At 38.1% G+C, this 21171-nt stretch overlaps 2 protein-coding genes across 2 annotated transcripts in view; one reads left to right on the plus strand and one right to left on the minus strand.

Moving 5' to 3' along the window:
- nt5dc1 (5'-nucleotidase domain containing 1) overlaps nt 1-17054 on the minus strand; it is a 57126-nt gene extending 40072 nt beyond the window's left edge. Inside the window, exons 1-6 of the mRNA XM_059513308.1 lie at nt 16587-17054; nt 16094-16185; nt 15394-15465; nt 15096-15205; nt 14031-14110; nt 13801-13882 (exon numbers count right to left, since the gene is read on the minus strand). Coding sequence (XP_059369291.1) covers nt 13801-13882; nt 14031-14110; nt 15096-15205; nt 15394-15465; nt 16094-16185; nt 16587-16679 — 529 coding nt within the window. The 5' untranslated portion in view covers nt 16680-17054. The remainder of the gene's footprint in view (nt 1-13800; nt 13883-14030; nt 14111-15095; nt 15206-15393; nt 15466-16093; nt 16186-16586) is intronic.
- col10a1b (collagen, type X, alpha 1b) lies at nt 9016-13480 on the plus strand. The gene is made up of 3 exons (XM_059513307.1): nt 9016-9147; nt 9524-9647; nt 11115-13480. The coding sequence occupies exons 2-3, from the start codon at nt 9539-9541 to the stop codon at nt 12983-12985; spliced, it is 1980 nt and encodes a 659-aa protein (XP_059369290.1). The 5' UTR covers nt 9016-9147; nt 9524-9538; the 3' UTR covers nt 12986-13480.
- Nucleotides 17055-21171: the final 4117 nt, after the last annotated feature.

The following is a 21171-nucleotide window of genomic DNA, read 5'->3' on the forward strand; positions in this document are numbered from 1 at the left end:
TTTACATTTTAATAAAATGAAAACTAAAGGAATTTCAAATTACATGAGCCAATATTTTATTCACAATAGAACATAGATAACGTAGCAAATGTTTAAACTGAGAAATTTTACACTTTTATCCACTTAATTAGCTCATTTAAAATTTAATGCCTGCTACAGGTCTCAAAAAAGTTGGCACGGGGGCAACAAATGGCTAAAAAAGCAAGCAGTTTTGAAAAGATTCAGCTGGGAGAACATCTAGTGATTAATTAAGTTAATTGATATCAGGTCTGTAACATGATTAGCTATAAAAGCTTTGTCTTAGAGAAGCAGAGTCTCTCAGAAGTAAAGATGGGCAGAGGCTCTCCAATCTGTGAAAGACTGCGTAAAAAAATTGTGGAAAACTTTAAAAACAATGTTCCTCAACGTCAAATTGCAAAGGCTTTGCAAATCTCATCATCTACAGTGCATAACATCATCAAAAGATTCAGAGAAACTGGAGAAATCTCTGTGCGTAAGGGACAAGGCCGGAGACCTTTATTGGATGCCCGTGGTCTTTGGGCTCTCAGACGACACTGCATCACTCATCGGCATGATTGTGTCAATGACATTACTAAATGGGCCCAGGAATACTTTCAGAAACCACTGTCGGTAAACACAATCCGCCGTGCCATCAGCAGATGCCAACTAAAGCTCTATCATGCAAAAAGGAAGCCATATGTGAACATGGTCCAGAAGCGCCGTCGTGTCCTGTGGGCCAAGGCTCATTTAAAATGGACTATTTCAAAGTGGAATAGTGTTTTATGGTCAGACAAGTCCAAATTTGACATTCTTGTTGGAAATCACGGACGCCGTGTCCTCCGGGCTAAAGAGGAGGGAGACCTTCCAGCATGTTATCAGCGTTCAGTTCAAAAGCCAGCATCTCTGATGGTATGGGGGTGCATAAGTGCATACGGTATGGGCAGCTTGCATGTTTTGGAAGGCTCTGTGAATGCTGAAAGGTATATAAAGGTTTTAGAGCAACATATGCTTCCCTCCAAACAACGTCTATTTCAGGGAAGGCCTTGTTTATTTCAGCAGGACAATGCAAAACCACATACTGCAGCTATAACAACAGCATGGCTTCGTCGTAGAAGAGTCCGGGTGCTAACCTGGCCTGCCTGCAGTCCAGATCTTTCACCTATAGAGAACATTTGGCGCATCATTAAACGAAAAATACGTCAAAGACGACCACAAACTCTTCAGCAGCTGGAAATCTATATAAGGCAAGAATGGGACCAAATTCCAACAGCAAAACTCCAGCAACTCATAGCCTCAATGCCCAGACGTCTTCAAACTGTTTTGAAAAGAAAAGGAGATGCTACACCATGGTAAACATGCCCCGTCCCAACTATTTTGAGACCTGTAGCAGAAATCAAAATTGAAATGAGCTCATTTTGTGCATAAAATTGTAAACTTTCTCAGTTTAAACATTTGCTATGTTATCTATGTTCTATTGTGAATAAAATATTGGCTCATGTAATTTGAAAGTCTTTTAGTTTTCATTTTATTAAAATTTAAAAAACGTCCCAACTTTTCTGGAATTCGGGTTGTAAATAATTTTTTACCTTTTATAATTAGGTACAGTATAAATACTATTCAATTCACTGGCTCTTACAGCAGATCATGAGAATGAACCTCACTGGTTCACACATGTCAAGGAAGCATGCTTGAGATTCTGTTTGCCTTTACTAATGTGTGCATTGATTCATTTTATAAGTTAATACAAGCTTAAATTAAATCTGTTCATCATATAAAAAGTGTCTCCAGAAAATGTGGACTAAAATGCTCAGCTCAAATCAATATACTTAAAACAAAGACCATGTTCTTGTTCTTTATGAGAAGTGGTTTTATTTAATTTTAACCTAAAAGGCATGTTGTGCGTCACCGAAGTTAAATCGTTACCTTAATAAAACCTTAATATCAAACCTATAAATGAGTTTGAAAATTTTGGAGAAATGCTTAATAAATGCATTACACTGTTACAAAACCACATTATATTTTAGCCAACTAAATTTACTGTAGATTTAGACAACTAAAATCTTATATTTAGTCGACTAAAACTAAAAACAATTCAGATCACTAAATCATGACTTCATGACTAAAACTAAATGGCATTTTAGTCAAAAGACTATGACTAAAACTAAATCCAAATTTGCTGTCAAAATTAACACTGGTCTTTACAATCTGTGCTGTTCAGGGTTACCACTGCCTCAATGTGCTGTTATAGCCTATGTTTTATATTGATAATGGATGTACAGTACAAAGCCTATAACTTACATAATAAATTATATTTCTGCATCCAGATACATCTCAAATATGGAAACATTTTAGAAGATTTGTTGTGGAAAGAAGGTAATTTAAATAGCCTATAGTTGAGTTTATGATGTTTGATGATTTTGCTTTATGTAATGGTATTTTAGCCAACATTATTTCTGAATATAATAATAAAATGTTTGACACTATTTATCATTTTTTCTTTCATTTAATGCAGTTGGCAAAAAAAGTTAAAGAAATTATGCTATTTTGACTATGACTAGATGTAAGATACTAGCTTAGTGGCCAAATTTACTAAACAGAGCAAATTAACATTACAAAGCAATTTCATAATAGCACCAAAGAGGGGGGAACATCTGCGTGTGATTTAGTGACAATACACACATTAAAGAACCGAGACTCGAATAAATCCTGAAAGTACTATTCTAAAGCTGCCTTTCCAGTTTCTCAGACGAACGTCAGACTGGTAGTCATTAATAACCAGTGGTGAGTAGTGCCAGAGCTAAATGGAGTCAAATGTGTATGTGGAAATTTTGGATCAAATTTGAGCTTTGGATGTATTAAAATATTCAAACTTCTGCGGTTAGACCATATGCGACCGCCCGACCGGATTTGATGTATTCTAATCAAAACTACTGTTGCAAGGTCAGAATTACCAATATTCTGTTCTATATAACATTATTCGTTAAACACTATTTCTGTGAAATGGTGCTTTAGATTATGGCAGAAATATATTTTTTAATATTATTAATTATATACGTTGATTAGCCCCATAAAAAACTATTTTTATTTGGATGGTGGGGGGGGGGGGGGGGGGGCATTTGATTTGTGACGTTGCATTCATATTCATTAAAACTATTCATTTTATCTGACGAATATGCGGAGGTAAAGGTTGCTGCACGACAAGTTTGAAAGTTCTTTGCGACTGCCACTAGGGAGAGAAATGCCCCAGCCATGTCCGAATGTCATGTGCAATGGAAAGGCGGCTTAACGCTAAAAGTTGGTTTGCACTGGCAAAAGCTGTTAAAAATAAAAAAATTTATTTTTTATAAACACAGTTTATAAAATCCCTTGAGCAAGGCACCGTAGCCCCAACTGCTCCCCGGGCGCCCCAGCATAAATGGCTGCCCACTGCTCTGTGTGTGTGTGTTCATGGTTTGTGTGTGTGCACTTTGGATGGGTTAAATGCAGAGCATGAATTCTGAGTATGGGTCACCATACTTGGCTGAATGTCACGTCACTTTCAAAAGGAATGCATGGACAAGAAACATTAAAATACTGATTCTGCTTGGAGTGAACCGATTGAACTGTTTTGAACACATTTTTAAGCCCTGGTCATGTGTCACGATTACTAACTGTTCTGTTAAACACAACACATACTATATATTCAGTATCAACTGAATGTTTTCCAAAAATGTAGAGACTTCAGTTCTCACTCCCAAAAGTAACCAAGTATAAACTTGAACTTTATTTAGCAACCCAAACCAGACCGGACACCTTATTCTGCTGCTGTGTGAAGGCAGCCAGAGTCAGAGCTAGAGAGAGAATTTGAGACAAATTTCAGAAAATTACCTAAACTCACTCCTTAAGTTCTGCTAAAATTGACGTTGGATTCACCACATAACCAACGCCTTTACCAATGGTTATTACAGGACCATTTTAGAGTCTATGGCAATTACAGCATTTTGGCTAGCCAGCTATTGGTTTATTCAAGGAAGAATAATTCAAGCCTTCATAGTGATCCTCACATCGGTGAACTCTTTCCATTGTGGCCTGACTCAACTGAACAGCCTCTCATTAAGGGTCCATGTCTGCTTCAGTCCCGGTAACATTTCCTTATAAAAAGACCAAATGGCAATGGCCGGACAACTACCCCGTGACTGGACACCTGTCAGAGAAAAACTGGTACTGAAAACCCAAAAGTAAACACAAACACAGAAGCTAACGCAGTTAATTGTCCCAGGATACAATAGCAGCACGTCAGCCAGCCACAACCTTGGCACATCCAACAGCCCAGTAATGGTTGCTGGACATGTGAAGTATCCATTTTGGGAAACAAGACGTGTCAACACTATCTTTAAGTGTCCTTCACTCTAACCTAACATACTTCAAATCAATCTTTTGTCCGAAAAGTTCTCAGTTTTGCAGTCACTGGATGTGCTTTAAAACGAGGAAAACAAAGCAAAATAAAACATTAGCTTATTTTTTTTTATTCACCTTTTTAACCGACCTGGACAGAGTTGACTTTTCCAAAATGCTAATTTAAGTTTCTCCGAATATAGCAGGTCTAAGGAAAAAAAAGTAATAGCTTAAATAAAAATAAATCGTTGACACAGACAATTTAACTCCATTACTCGTCTGAAAGATGGAAAGGTACAAAACTATTTCTAGGCAGTGGTGTGCAAAAGGGTGGGTGGGGTTTGGGTAGGGGGGCCCCAGAGGCCTGATAATTGCTGTTGTAACACTTACAGGATGATCAAATCCTTGTTTAATATTGACCAAACATTTAATAAAAATATCCACTCAATCTTTCATTTTTTGGCCACCTTTTTGTGATAGAAATGCTAGCCTCTATAATTTCTTCAACAAAACACATGTGGACATCACAACACTTACAAAAACGAATCCTTGTTTTTATTGAAGTATTAATATTATTATTTTTTGCAAACAAACCAATACACCCCCCCCCATCACCCACCAAAGTCCCCCGCCCCCCCGATCCGCGTGACGCCATCTCGCCCCTGCCCCCTCCAGAGGTCTGTGCACACCACTGTTTCTAGGTGAATTAAAATAAAGAACAAAAATGTCAAGGTTCCTTGAGAATACATAAATGTAATCACACGTCTTATCTTTAAACTGTACTCAGCTGGCCTTGTTTATGAAACAAGCGCAAAACAAACATCAGTGTAAAAATGAGTACACCATCTAGTTTCATCTAGCTTGATAGAATGTATTCTGTCTTGCCTATGTTTCATAAGATCCACTCAAGTGTTTATATGAACAATATATTGAGCCAAACAGCTCCTAGGATGAATGAACATGTATGTTTTGAGGACATGTGGGTCCTCTTTAACTTGGGTGGGCATGGTCATGTGTGTGTGGCAGCCCTGTGTTTAAAGACAGTGAACTGTGACAGTAAGATGGAGTAACCCTGCAGAGAGACAGATGATGCTCTGCACAGCTGCGCTTTTCCTAGGTTTAGCAAAAAACAAACAAATAAATAAATCCTATGCTGGCTGCTATGACTGAAGAATATCTCCCAACTCCCTCCTTGCTTCTGCTTTAACCACTTTGACAAACAACATGCACAATTCTTCCACATACCAGATAACGTACAAGATAAGACAACACATATGCATAAATCATACAGTACAATGATTTGCATTATTAATATCGTGCAGATAAATCATCCTTGTGCTTCACTGGCTTTTTTTGTGATTTGTGAATGTTGAAATCATGAGCTTATCTTTTTGTTTTCTGTGCTTGTAACTGATGGTCTATGAGATCATTTTATAAGAGATACTTCTATAGGCGCAGTCTACTGGTTTGAGGCATTTTTGGATTAAATCAGGTTGTTATAGTTATACAACAGGCTTAACCAAACATATCTACGCAACTGTTGGGATTCAACATAAATGTATGGAAAGCAACAGTAGTGTGTTTCACTAAATATAGGACTTCTTTAACTGAGCGTCAAGTTTTTCCGTCACCACCTCCCCACTCAAGACAGAAGCTCAGAGGAAGACCACATCAGAGAGGAGGTAGATTACCTCACCAGACGACAAAACCCAAACTCCTGAGGGCTCTGGGTAAACCACAGCAGAACTCATTATGGGGAACACTGTCTGGTTTGCTTCTGGTTCTTAAATCAGACACGACGTAAGAGATTAGACTGTCAAAATCTTTGGTATAGTTGTGTAGGAAATCTTATTTGTCACTTTTGATTAGGAGTGAAACGTTATAAATTATATTACTCCATCCACTAGGATGTCAGGTGGCGACATTACACAGAAAATGTTAAGTTATTGAACTAAAATATAGCACATTCAACTAAAATGTATAATAATTATTTAACCAACAAGCGAGCAGCACCGCAGGGTTAATCTTGAAATTTGCACTTATTAGGATACTTCACCCAAAAAGCCTGTTATTAATTATTCTCCCTCATGTCAGACCTTCATTCAACTTCCAAACACAAAAGATCATATTTTTGATGAAATCCGAGAGCTCTCTTAACCCTCTTAGACTGCAAGGGTACTACCATGATCAAGGCACAGAAACGTAGCAAGGACATCGTTAAAATTGTCCATGTGACATCAGTGGTTCAACTGTAAATTTATGAAGCTACGAGAATACTTTATGTATGCAAAGAAAACAAAAACAACTTTATTCAACAATTCTCCTCCTCAATCCATCTGCTGTGGCATGCCGCCATTGTGGAGAGTATGATAATGTGTGCATGTGCTTTCCTCTGCAAGTAAACAACACAAGTGCATGCTACTGCTGCTTATGCTGAACGTGCCTGTGCTGTGCCTTGTTTATGAGAGAAGGACAGCTTGCACAATGCATCTTTACATGCAGTGTAAAGCATGTGTATACGTGATACTATTCACAATGGCAGCAACCCTGCAGGAGGTGGGATTAGGAGAAGAATTGTTAAGGTTTTTTTTTTTTTGCGCACAAAAAATATCCTTACTGTACATTCTGTGCCTTGAACATGGTAGTACATTTGCTGTCTAAGGAGGATCAGAATGTTCTCAGATTTCATCAAAAATATCTTAATTAGTGTTTCGAAAATGAACAAAGCTCTTACCGGTTTGGAACGACATGAGGATGAGTAATTAATGACAGAAGTTTCATTGTTGGGTGAACTATTCCTCTATGGCAGATTACTTGTAACCAAAAACAACAAACAGTAAAATTGTGCAAAGATGCTGAAATCCTCAGTGCCATGTGACATGTTAGCTTGGCTTAAAACACTCCTAGTCACACAAAACACTTAAACAGATTCTATGTTGCGTGCAAATATACCTGAACTAAATATCAGACAAGGCTTTGGTAAAAATGATCAACATGATTGTCATTATAATTGATTTTTCTGCAAATAATTTATCAACATGCACCCCTATGTATGATTTTGGAATTTTATTTGAGTAAGAGCCAAGGCCTTGTGGCCAGGACTCTTGACATACTTTATAACCTGAGCCAGGTTTGACCCCCGGATGAGGTCCTTTCCTGGTCCTGTCCAACTGTCTCGTCTCCCATTGCTTTCTGTCTCTTTCACACTGTCGTTTTAAAGCTAAAAGCTCAAAAATATTACTTTAAAATGAAACAACAAAAACAACAACAACAATAGTCTCAGTGTTTTGGTCAGTAAAAGGCCTAAAAAAATAAGGAACACAAACAAATAAGGAAACAAACACTCCTTTGACACATAAACACAAGCAGAGACATTATTTTTAGAATGGAATGCTTAAATTTTGATAAGACACACAATACTGACATCAAAATAAGTAAACATGCACACCACTGTGCAGTCTTCTCCACTGGTTTGAAATAGTTTCAGGAACTGACTTAAAGAGACACTTCCAACTTTTGATGTCCGTTTTTTTTTTTTTTTTTTTACTAAATGGAGCTGTCAGGGGGACCATGGATCTTCTGGTGATCAGCTATGGGCTGTAAAATAAAGCAGCTTCTAAATCAGATACAATATTGTTTTTAAACAATAGCAATGATTCAAACTTATAGTTTTGAATTTAATGAACAATAATAATAATAATAATAAACTGGTGCAAAATTGTCTTCTGTAAGTTTAATCATCATAAGACCACTAAACAATTATGTTTCGTATTAAAATTGAATAATTAAGGTCAAAATTATTATTTTAAAATTATTATTAATAAAATACTTGCATGGTGTTACGTGCAAGTTTTACACCTTTCTACAAGCACAAAGAAAATGATTAGAACACGTAAGTGACATGCATTAAATCATAATTACAATAACTTCAACTGATCAATGTTGTTCATCTGACACTTTCCCATCATCAAAATCCTAAAAATAACCTTTGATGACCCCTTTTGCAAGTCTACCCAACAGTTCCCATATGAGGACAAAAAGGACTTCAACTCTGCCCTCTGCTGTACTACAGTAGAATTAACCAAATTTCTACAAATATTTGATTCTGATCCTGATATGCTTTAAAGAAATAAATCTGAAAGTCAAAAGGATAGGAAATACATAGACAAAGACTATCATATTTTTAACCAGGTATCTTACTCTTGAAACATTGTGCAAAATCATTATGTAACAACCATACTTCATGAACACCAACAAAATAAATGTCAAGGTACAGTAGAAAAGCAAAATAAATAAATCGATGGATCAAAACACACCCCCTGAACAGAACAGCTTTGAGGAATGATTTTGCCCAAAAATGCAGTTCAAATCTTATCATATATTTTTATGCAAAATACTTGCATGAAAATGGACATAAAATAAAAAGTTCCTTTAAAGAACATTATTGTGTCAACATCCCATTTTTCAGTTCGATTATTAATTATTATTATCATTGCTGGTTAGGATCAAAAGAAAGCAAGACCACAGATCAAAGTGATAGGAACTACCACATTATGCAGGCACTCACAAGGGACACCATACCCTTCATTAAAACTGACATCACACAAGGAGGGAGGGAGATTTTGGGTGCTGCTGGAGAAGCAAATTTGGTATAAATAGCAGAATTCACTCCTGTGAACAGGACTTCCACGGACTGACTGGAAACATACAAATATACAGATTGGCCGGGACAGTTGCCCGACCACCTCTGACTTCTGGAGCTCCAGCCTGCTGGTGGGTACAGCTGCTCTAAAGCCCTCTGCTCCAGCGTAATGCTGCTGTGGAAGTATGTGGTACTGCTGGAATGGATGGGAGATGATGATCTTTTAGATGCTGCTTTGTATGTGTGTCAGTGAGCTCCTGGGCCACAATTAATGAGAATGCAATTTGAATGGGGAGGCTCTGTGGTTGTTCAGGCATGAATCTGATGCTTTTTTTATTTTATTTTTTTTAGTTATTTGGTTTTTATGTGGATTTTATGCAGATATACTGAAATTGCATTCTTGTTAATAATGTCCATTTTAAGTGTTAGGAGAGGGAGATTTTAGTCCTGTGATTCCTTTGTCACTTATTCATTATTGTTTGTTTTTATTTTATAACTTCTTTACAGGCTTAGCTTCAGACAATGGACCTTCGGGTAACAAGCATTCTTCTCCTTCTTGTGGTACTGGCTGAGGCGACCCCTGAAAGATACTATCGTGTGAAGAAACAGCCTTATCCTGTAAAATCTGAACGTGAGTTTACTTTTGCTGTATATACAATTCCTCTATTTCATTACTGTAATATTTTGTCATGTAGAATGCTTTAGAATATTTATATAGGATAACTACACCATGTGCAACAGTAAGACACAATACTAAGGGAGCTTGGCTGGCCAAAAATAATGCAAACATATTTGCAAAGAACTAATCAGGTTGAAAAATTAGATTAACTTCTTTGCCACAAGGGTATCTCAGTCGCTCAGATAATCTGTATTTACACAAATCTGGATCTATCTACAGTCAACAAATATATAAAACATGACTTTAGATATCCAGTTTCTCTTTAATTGCCAATTTGCATGCAATGCCCAGAATACACTACCTTTAAATAAAGTCCTAGTGCAAAGAGCATAACTACAAATACTGTTAGTTAATTACTTTTCATTTGGTATACACCACAGCATATGCAATCTAATTCTTTTGAAAATCGTTAAATCTGCAAAACAGATGTAACCACATTATACAACAGCAATGCCCAAAATAAGCCACTGTGGTGTTAAATTATACCATTACTTTCTGGAAGAGCACTCTTTCAAATTGGAAAAAAAGGGCTGTTTCCTGTGTTTTCTGTGGTGGTCAAACAATCCAACCCAACTGTCCAGTACCTACGACTACATAACATTTATTAAACAGCATAATTTAAAATACATTTCTGCAGGTGATTTTAGATCATGATAATCATCATAATAGACGTACATAGCACACATTAAAAAGTTAACATTTAGCTCAAGTACTAGCAGATGTTGATCATAGAATCACTTGCAGTTTAGGTCTCTTATCACTTCTCTAACCAAAGGGTATCACAAATTACAAACATTATAACACGCATTCGTTCACTATATTAGTGAAGACTAAAATAATCTCATAGATTTGCACTATGAAACATTCCACGTTCTTTCCACGTTTTTTATGTCAGGTTAATGACATTTTCAATGGCCTAACTTGACCCCTGCCCTTAAAGACAACACTCACAAAAACTGAACCAACACTAAATTTTTAAATATTAACATAATTTGGATGAACTATTAGACTAAACACTATAACTAGTGAGTGCAGCTCAGTAGTCTGTACTCAGCAGGTTTTTTACTATATTAGAGAGACTATTAATAAATTTTGAAAAAATGTTGGACGTCACAAGTAGTCAAACCTGTACATACACACATACACAACTGTAAAAAAAAAAACTTTTATATATATATCCTAAAATCTTTCTTTTTATTCTACATGTGACTAAATCATAGGTGAGATGAAATAATCTGAACAATTTCTTAAGAACATCAAGCATGAAAATGTAGCTTGTCAAATTTCTGAGATTCAAAATCTGTTATTGAGCAAAAAGTGTATGTTATGGAAAGTCTTACAAGCAAATTAAGATTTTTTCTTAAATTAAGTAATGTAAGATTGCATCTAAATTATATAAAATTTGTATTTTATTTTTAGCCGTTGCTGGAGAACCTGGTATTCCAGGTTCCCCAGGTGAACCTGGCCCCCCCGGCCCACCTGGCCCACCAGGAATTCCAGGAAAGAGCGGCATTGGACACCCCGGTCCATCTGGTCAACCTGGACCACCAGGTCCAGCAGGCTACTCTTCACCTGGTAAACCTGGAAGCCCAGGTTCACCTGGAAAACCAGGCGCACCTGGAATTCCAGGCGAGAAAGGACATCCAGGGCCTGTAGGACCTCAAGGTGCAAGAGGAGCACCAGGATCAGCTGGAAGCCCTGGACCTGCTGGCATTTCTTCTCCTGGAAAGCCTGGACCCCACGGTCTTCCAGGAGCAATGGGCCCACGTGGAGAACCTGGCCTAAAGGGTCATCCTGGAATTCCTGGACAGCCAGGCCTGAAAGGAGAACCTGGCCATGGTATTCCAGGAGCACCTGGTGGCACAGGTCCAATGGGCCCTCAGGGGTCTCCTGGTCAGCCAGGTCAGCCTGGAATTGGAAAACCTGGACCAAATGGAATTCCTGGAGAGCCTGGAAAGCCAGGAATGCCAGGTAGGGATGGGTCACCGGGTCCTATGGGCATACCAGGCCCAAAGGGTCATACAGGGGCACCTGGAGTAGGAGCGCCAGGTAAACCAGGCCAAAATGGCGCTCCAGGTTTGCCTGGGTCAATGGGACAAAAAGGCCCTCAAGGACCAGCAGGACAGCCAGGCGCTCCAGGTCTGCCAGGTGTTGGCAAACCTGGATCACATGGAGCCCCAGGAGATCGGGGAGTGCCCGGATCGCCAGGTACAACAGGCCAAAAGGGAGAACCAGGGCCAATGGGTCACACTGGTCTGACAGGTGCTATTGGCCCAATAGGTCCACCTGGTCCACAGGGTGCTAGGGGATTCCAGGGAGAAGCAGGTCCACAGGGAGCTAAAGGTGACATTGGTCTTGTTGGTGCACCAGGGCAAAGGGGTGCAAAGGGTGAGCAAGGTGCACAAGGCTTCTCAGGAAAACCTGGTGTTCCAGGCACAGCAGGTCCACCAGGTCCAATGGGTCATATGGGGCATCAGGGTCCCAAGGGCGAACAAGGATTTACTGGTGCGCCAGGTATCCCAGGTACCAAGGGGCCACCAGGAGAAAAGGGACATCCAGGACTTCAAGGGGCACAAGGTGCAAGGGGTGAAAATGGTATCCCTGGATCAAGAGGACCAACAGGCCCAGTAGGACCTGCTGGTCCACCAGGGCTTAAGGGTCATCCAGGACATCCAGGCCCCCCTGGCCCAGCAGGGCTCACAGCCAAGGGAATTTCTGGACCTCAGGGTCCTCCTGGTATCCCTGGTGCCAGAGGTCACGATGGTCTCCCAGGTCCACAAGGACCTCCTGGCCCCCCTGGACCCCCAGGCGAGATTATTTATCACGATCATAAAAAAGGGCCATTTACATCCTACGAGATAGCAATGCCCGTTAGTCACGATATAATGAAGGCACCCATGTCAGCATTCACAGCGCTTCTTACCACAGCTTATCCTAATGCTGGAACACCAATTGCATTCAACCAGGTTGTTTACAATGGAGAGAACCACTATGATCCCAGCACTGGCATATTCACCTGTGAGGTTCCAGGACTTTACTTCTTTTCTTTCCATATGCATGTCAATGGGGCAAATGCATTGGTAGCACTTTACAAAAACGGAGAACCAGTCCTGTTCTCTTATGATGAGTACAACAAAGGTTTCCTTGACCAGATGTCTGGCAGCGCTGTCCTCATGCTGAGTTCTAATGACAAAGTGTTCATCCAGGTTCCAGATGACCAGTCCAATGGCATTTATGCTGATGATAATGTTCACTGTTCTTTCTCTGGCTTCTTGATTGCCTCAACGTGATAAACACACTCAAGAAAACCTCAATCTTTCTTCTTCAAAAATTGTCTGCCTTTATACTCATTTTCTCATTGCCCCAAGAGCCATGCAGAATGGTAAAGAATGACTAATTTAGAAAACATGTCTGTAGCTTGATTTACATAAAGACCTATTTGTATGGAAATATTTTGATAGTCTCAATTATTATGAAACACCAATAAAAATTATCCCAGAAATTAGACAAAGGACCTGTTGCATTTGCCTGAACTGATGGTTATGTATTAAAATGGTGCTATGTGTTTGCCTTTTCTCCTGTGTTCAAATTTTAACAAAAGGCTCCTGTGTTTAGTATGACACAACAATCTCTTTAAGAGACATTAAGTGAGCCAGGTTTTGAAATAAATGGATTCCAAAGTGAATAATAATTGATTGTTCTGTTTTGTTTGTTCATTTAACTTGGTAATATCTCACAAGGTGTGCATTATAATAACCAACACAAATACAGTTTTAGTGCCAGTGCTGCTGTTTGTTTATGAATGTGGTAAAAAGTTAATGCTTTTCAAAGGGAAGTACTCCGTACAAAAGACCTTTATGTTTTCATCCTGAAACATATCTAAGCTTGACTTCAAACTTTGTAAAAAAAATAAATAAAAAAAATCTTAAGCTAAATAATTAAAACATTCAAAATTTTATGTGGATAGGTCAAAGACTGTGTTCTGTTTTGATAGACACACATTGGGTTTTGACAGCCATTACATATAATCAAAATTAAATTACACTTTGAAATGCTGATCATAAAGTGTGTATAAGAGAGATATAAGATGGTTATTTCTACATACCGCGAAATGCAGATGTGTTGTAGTTATGGTCAATGGCAGCAACAATGTCCTTCCAAAAGTCAGAAGTGATTTTAGCTCCTCGCTAGGGTTAAAAAATAAATGTTGTAACAATAACAAATGACAATATATGCTGTGTTAGGTAAACATTCACTCTACGGCTAATTAACAAGTGCTACTTCTGATCTAAAATAGAAATATAAAAATTTTTAAAAGCACCGATTTATTTTTACCTTATTGAACATATCCACCACTCTGGCACAGAGAAGAGCACCAGGGAGGTCAAAATAGTTGTCATAAAAATAGTATTTTGCTGCAACAAATGAGTGCACTAAATCAAAAATTAAAGCAAGGACAGTTATTTGATAATATTAGGATCATACAAATATTAAAGGAAAACTCCACTTTTTCAAAAAAATAGGCTCATTTTCCAACTCCCCTAGAGTTAAACAGTTGAGTTTTACCATTTTCGAATCCATTCAGCCGATCTCCGGGTCTGGAGGTAGAAATTTTAGCTCAGCTTAGCATAGATTATCGAATCTGATTAGATCATTAGCATCTCGCTCAAAAATGACAAGAGTTTCTATATTTTTCCTATTTAAAAATTGACCTTTCTGAAGTTACATTGTGCACTAAGACCGACAGAAAATGAAAAGCTTCTAGCCCAATATGGCAATGAACTATACTGCCATTTTGGTGTAATAAACAAGGAACTGGGCTGCCGTACCATGTGTGCAGCAGGCGCAGTAATATTACGCAGTGCCTGAAAATATTTATATTTATATAAATATAAATATATATTTATATATATTTATAAATATATATAAATCTCTCTTTACCTCACAAACCGGAGCGCAAGCCCAAGCCCGGCCCAAGCCCGCATAAGATGATATAAATTAAGCCCGAACCCGGCAAAGAACTACAGCTCTAATTAGTACACGATGTTACTACAGAAAGTCAAGTTTTCAATAGAAAAAAATTTAGAAACTCTTTGGTCATTTTTGAGCGAGATGCTAATGGTCTAATCAGATTCAGTGATCTAGGCTAAGCTAAGCTAAAAGTGCTACAGTCAGACCCAGAGATTCGCTGAATGGATTCAAAAATGTTAAAACTCAACCGTTTAACTGTAGAGAAGGGTTGGAAAATGAGCCTATTTAAAAAAAAAAAGTGGAGTGTTCCTTTAAACTCTAAATAAATACCACATCACAAAAAATGAATCAGAAGATTTTATAAAATTATTAGTGTTATACTGACATTGGAAATTATAAAATGAACTATCTTCAAAAACACATCCTTACCAGATCGTGTGTACGAGGTATTGAGGCTATTAAAATGCTTCCATTCTCTTTTTGGACCATAATGCTTTATGATGTCGTCAGGACTAAGGTTTTTAGTGCCATGAGTTGCTCTACAAATAAATAAGTTTTAAACAAATGAACAACTTAATATAACATGTTAAGATAAGTTTATATATTTCTTTATGTACAATTAATCTTTTTCCAGAAAAAGGAGCTATAAAATTTACTGCTCGGTAATTATTCTCCCTCTCTCTCACACACACACATACAGAAACACGTCATACTGAAACTGACTTACCGCAAGACAGTACCGTCCTCTGCCAACTTGACCAGGTTGCCCTCCTCAAGGTCCACCACAAGACCTTTAAAACTGGTCACATGACAAGAAGCAATTGTGTTTGAGTACTAGAGAGATAAACAGGCTCATAATAGGACATCAACTTCTTTGTTAAGAAAACAGACACTATTAATTTAATTTTATAATCTAGATTAATGACAAAAATATCTGCTTGCAACAAGATTCAGTTTGTTAATGATAATTGATATTGCACATCAATATCATTAATGTGGCGCCTAATAAACATGCTGCAGCCTGTTTAATTTAATGTTAAACAGCAAAATATAAAGTTTTATTTTTTACATTTGATAATTCAATTTCTGTAGCATTTTTTTAATAGATGTTAAACAAACCTATTGTGCCTGAAAAATGTATTTCATTTTAAAACTTTAAACTTTAATTTGTATTATTGTTCCCTTGTATTTATCCTATTGATTTTAATTAGCATATTTTAACAGGGAAAATTTAATGAGAAATAAATGATATTATGAATCTGAATTATGCTGCAAATAGTTATGCAATTCTGTAAAATGCTTTAAATATTTATTAGAGAACGATTAAATGCTACTAAAGTCTTATATATGAGCATTGGTAATGATGAATCTGATTCCATGCAGGTCTTCCCAATTATTTTATTAATAAAACTGTTAATAAAACTCACCAGAAATCCCAAGTAGCAGGTGTTAAATGAAGTAGATCTTTATCATAGTCCTTGTGTTCCACCAGATACCGTGCAAAACTGTCATAGATCAGCTGCACACCGACAGAAGAAGAAATAAATGTAAGGCTACTAAGTGACGGTACAGTTACATGAAGATGTCAGGCCTAACCATAAATGAAGCTTCATCTCGAGCTAATATAGTTCAGCTTTATCAAGCTGCCCATAAACACGTCAGATGAAATCAACGCAAATGGTGATTGCATGAGCATCCCTCCTAGAATGACAGACAGACGAGACACACCTCTCGCCTTCTCAATGTGTCGATCGATCAGTGATCGATCTTATAGATCAGTGCATCAACACTGTTTCGCTTTAGGTCCAGGAACGTAAAGCAGACACAGAACAAATCACGCATTTGATTTGCACCGTTGTGTAAGCCCAATGCGTCTGAGGTCGGTCGTGTCATGATATGCGTGATGCCAGTGCGACTCACCCTGGAGGTCTCCTTCAAATTGTATCGACAGAGCGTGTGGTCCAAATCAAAGCCAATTACATCACACTCCGACAGAGAGAAGTATTCGCTCATTGTACAGCCTTCGGATGGAGCTGGAGATGGGAACCGTAAAGACTAACGGATCGTGATATCTTGCAGTGACAGCGACGACTTCAAGCTGTCGGTGCAGCTCGCTCGGTGGCGGGATTCTGCGATGTATTTGTCTCTTCTGCAACACGTGGGATAGCGGCGCCAACACAAAAGCCTAGGAGCCGTGTTTCTACGGACACGTTACAGTGAAAGCGCAGGCATCCACACAACGCGTTTCGGCATGTGATACGGAAATACTACGGTGCCGGTTACGCTGTAACACTGCAGACGAGCAACGCGGATTTTTGTATCATACCTGCACGAACGTTAGAATGTGTGAATATTCGCGCATTTCCGGGTGCTGTTACCGTAATAACGCGATCAGAACTGACGGGCACACGTCACTTTTAATGATTGAACATGGTCATGCCTGGGTGAAGCTGCAAAATAAATCATTATTCCCATGAATAAAGTTTTCCAGTCATTGATTGGCTACAGATACAAAGTGTTTGAGTCTGTGTGCGCGCGTTCGTTATTTGATCTAAACTAAAATTCCCAAAATGTAATTTTTTGAATAATCAAGACCTTTCCAGACTGTGGTTATATTAAAATAAGTTATCTGTAGCTATTAACTAATGATCCCTTAAGCATTACTATATAACCTACTGTTTTCATTAATAGTGTTTTTAATCACAGGAACTGAGTTTAAGATCAATGCATTAGGTGATGTTAAAGTTCATTTGTCTTTAAACATTTACAAGTAGGCTACATTATCTCATATTAGCTATTTGTGAATATATACTAAATGATCAGTTAACCATTATATAATGTTTGTTAATGATTTATTAATCAAAGTTATTTTAAAGTGTCCCCTAAATCTGTTATGTACAACAAAAATAATAATGATCTATTAATTAGTATTTTAATCTCAGTTTATGTATAACATCCAAAATACAGGCAAAAAGAAAGGTTCTACTCAGTGGGCTTAAAACAAATACTATTGTTTAATAAGACATCTGTTGTGTGTAGCACTTTTAAATAAGCCCTTGATGGAAATAGCAAATGAGAGATCAATGATAAACACAGAAGATTCAAACAGCAGTGCAGTGAATGGGTGCCGCAGAGAGTGTTCCATCAGAGGGCACTGGTGAGCCACAAATGCAGCAAACAGCTACAAATGTGACAGTGATCTGTACTGTGTCACATGTCAACATCATAGGACCATATAATTGATTGGGACAGTAAACATGTTTTACTTTGCATGTCCTATTGTTATATTTAATGCACCTTTAAAAAAGCACCTAAATAGAGCAGAGATGTGAACTCAACTTACATTTGTGCATTATTATTATTTTATATTCCACATAATAAAGTCAGTAAAATATGACAGCATTAAAATCTTTTGCTGAACCATCCCTTTAACATGAATTCCTGGAAGATTGTTTTCTGTTTGGGTACAGATCCAATAATTGTTGTCCAGAAAATCCATAGAATAAAATCCCTCAAAACAGTCTAAAACTTAAAAACTAATAATCTTTGTAATACATTTGCTTTATTTTAAAACCTGTGGAAACTGATAGCCTTGAATGTTGTCTAATAAGTTTATAATGCTTAAATGAACGTGTGTAGATAACTTTGTATAAGAAACCAGAAAATGTGAATATTAGTACAGTAAATCAATTTGACAAGTAAAAAATTAGTTCAGCAATCTTAGAGATTTAAGTATTGTCACATAATAAATAAAGTTTAGCCAGTCTCAGTTACCAAAAAAAATTCAACATTTTTTTTAATAATTCTCTTTACTTTGTGTATTCTCAGTCACAAGCAGAACTAGAACTGACTCCCAGAGTGGATTGCTGCATAAATAAATTATGCATTTGCTTTAGTTTGTTGTCTAATTTGATTGTTAATATTGTTGTGTTTGACATGCTGAATGTTAATGTCTGTGCATGACAATTAATTGCAAGATTAATTTGCAAGATATTATCTAATCATAAGAATGATCATATTAACTTCAACAATGATGTTTATAATAATTTTAAATTATTAATGCAACATTTAATACATTTATTGCATTTTTTATTGCTGCATCAAGTGTGGAAGTGGATTGATGATTTTTATATGTTACCCTTGGGAGATATCATCAGGAAACATGGTGTTAGCTTTCACTGTTATGCTGATGATACTCAGCTCTATATTTCTTCGCAGCCCGGTGAAACACGCCAATTTGAAAAACTAATGGAATGCATAGTCAATATAAAAAACTGGATGACGAGTAATTTCGTACTGCTAAATTCTGAAAAAACAGAGGTGTTAATTACAGGACCTAAAAACTCTGCTTGTAATAACCTAGAACACTGTCTAAGACTTGATGGTTGCTCTGTCAATTCTTCGTCATCAGTTAGGAATCTAGGTGTGCTATTTGATCGCAATCTTACCTTAGAAAGCCACGTTTCTAGCATTTGTAAAACTGCTTTTTTCCATCTCAAAAATATATCTAAATTATGGCCTATGCTCTCAATGTCAAATGCAGAAATGTTAATCCATGCTTTTATGACCTCAAGGTTAGACTATTGTAATGCTTTATTGGGTGGTTGTTCTGCACGCTTAGTAAACAAACTACAGCTAGTCCAAAATGCAGCAGCAAGAGTTCTTACTAGAACCAGGAAGTATGACCATATTAGCCCGGTCCTGTCAACACTGCACTGGCTCCCTATCAAACAGATTAAGATAGATTTTAAAATATTGCTTATTACTTATAAAGCCCTGAATGGTTTAGCACCTCAGTATTTGAATGAGCTCCTTTTACATTATAATCCTCTACGTCCGCTAAGTTCACAAAACTCAGGCAATTTGATAATACCTAGAATATCAAAATCAGCTGCGGGTGGCAGATCCTTTTCCTATTTGGCGCCTAAACTCTGGAATAACCTACCTAACATTGTTCGGGAGGCAGACACACTCTTGCAGTTTAAATCTAGATTAAAGACCCATCTCTTTAACCTGGTTTACACATAACATACTAATATGCTTTTAATATCCAAATCCGTTAAAGGATTTTTAGGCTGCATTAATTACCCAGCCGGCATTTCAACGTTGATTGAAGGTTGAAACAACGTTGGTACCATGGTTGAATCAACGTTGAATTACCTTTCGATTTTGCAAATTGGATCAACGTTGATATCGTAATGTTGATTCATTGTTGTATCAACGTTGTTTCAGCGTTAAAACAACAACTGACCTTATTTCAAACATATTTCAACGTTGAAAGTTGGTCATGGGCAGACTGTTTTTCAACCGTTCAGCTTTAAACATTGTATCAACGTTGTTTCAGCGTTGAAACAACAACTGACCTTATTTCAAACATATTTCAATGTTGAAGGTTGGTCATGTGCCGGCTGGGTAGGTAAACCGGAACCGGGAACACTTCCCATAACACCCTATGTACTTGCTACATCATTAGAAGAATGGCATCTACGCTAATATTAGTCTGTTTCTCTCTTATTCAGAGGTCACCGTAGCCACCAGATCCAGTCTGTATCCAGATCAAAGGGTCACTGCAGTCACCCGGATCCAGTACGTATCCAGACCAGATGGTGGATCAGCACCTAGAAAGGACCTCTACTGCCCTGAAAGACAGCGGAGACCAGGACAACTAGAGCCCCAGATACAGATCCCCTGTAAAGACCTTGTCTCAGAGGAGCACCAGGACAAGACCACAGGAAACAGATGATTCTTCTGCACAATCATCTCCAGGTCTTCAAGAAAAACAAAAGAAGAAAAGCACCAGGCCCAGATGGCGTTACACCAGCCTGCCTGAAAATCTGTGCTGACCAGCTGGCCCCCATCTTTTCACAGATCTTCAACAGATCTCTGGAGTTGTATGAAGTGCCTTCCTGCTTCAAACGCTCCACCATAATCCCCATTCCAAAGAAACCCAAGATAACAGGACTTAACGACTACAGACCTGTGGCTCTAACGTCTGTCGTCATGAAGTCGTTTGAAAAACTGGTTCTGGCTTATCTGAAGGACATCACTGGACCCTTACTGGACCCCCTGCAGTTTGCGTACCGAGCAAACAGGTCCGTGGATGATGCAATCAACATGGCATTGCACTTCATCCTGCAACATCTGGACAAAACAGGGACTTATGTGAGGATCCTGTTTGTGGACTTTAGTTCGGCTTTCAACACCATCATCCCAACAACCCTCCAGACCAAACTGACCCAGCTCTCTGTTCCTAGCTCTATCTGTCAGTGGATCACCAGCTTTCTGACAGATAGGCAACAGTTAGTGAGACTGGGGAAATTCATGTCAAACAGCTGCTCCACCAACAATGGTGCCCCTCAGGGATGTGTTCTCTCCCCTCTGCTCTTCTCCCTGTACACCAACGACTGCACCTCTAAAGACCCCTCTGTCAAGCTCCTGAAGTTTGCAGACGACACTACAGTCATCGGCCTCATCCAGGACGGTGACGAGTCTGCTTACAGACAGG

This window comes from Carassius carassius, chromosome 27 (assembly GCF_963082965.1).
Source record: "Carassius carassius chromosome 27, fCarCar2.1, whole genome shotgun sequence".
Classification (NCBI taxonomy): Eukaryota; Metazoa; Chordata; class Actinopteri; order Cypriniformes; family Cyprinidae; genus Carassius; species Carassius carassius.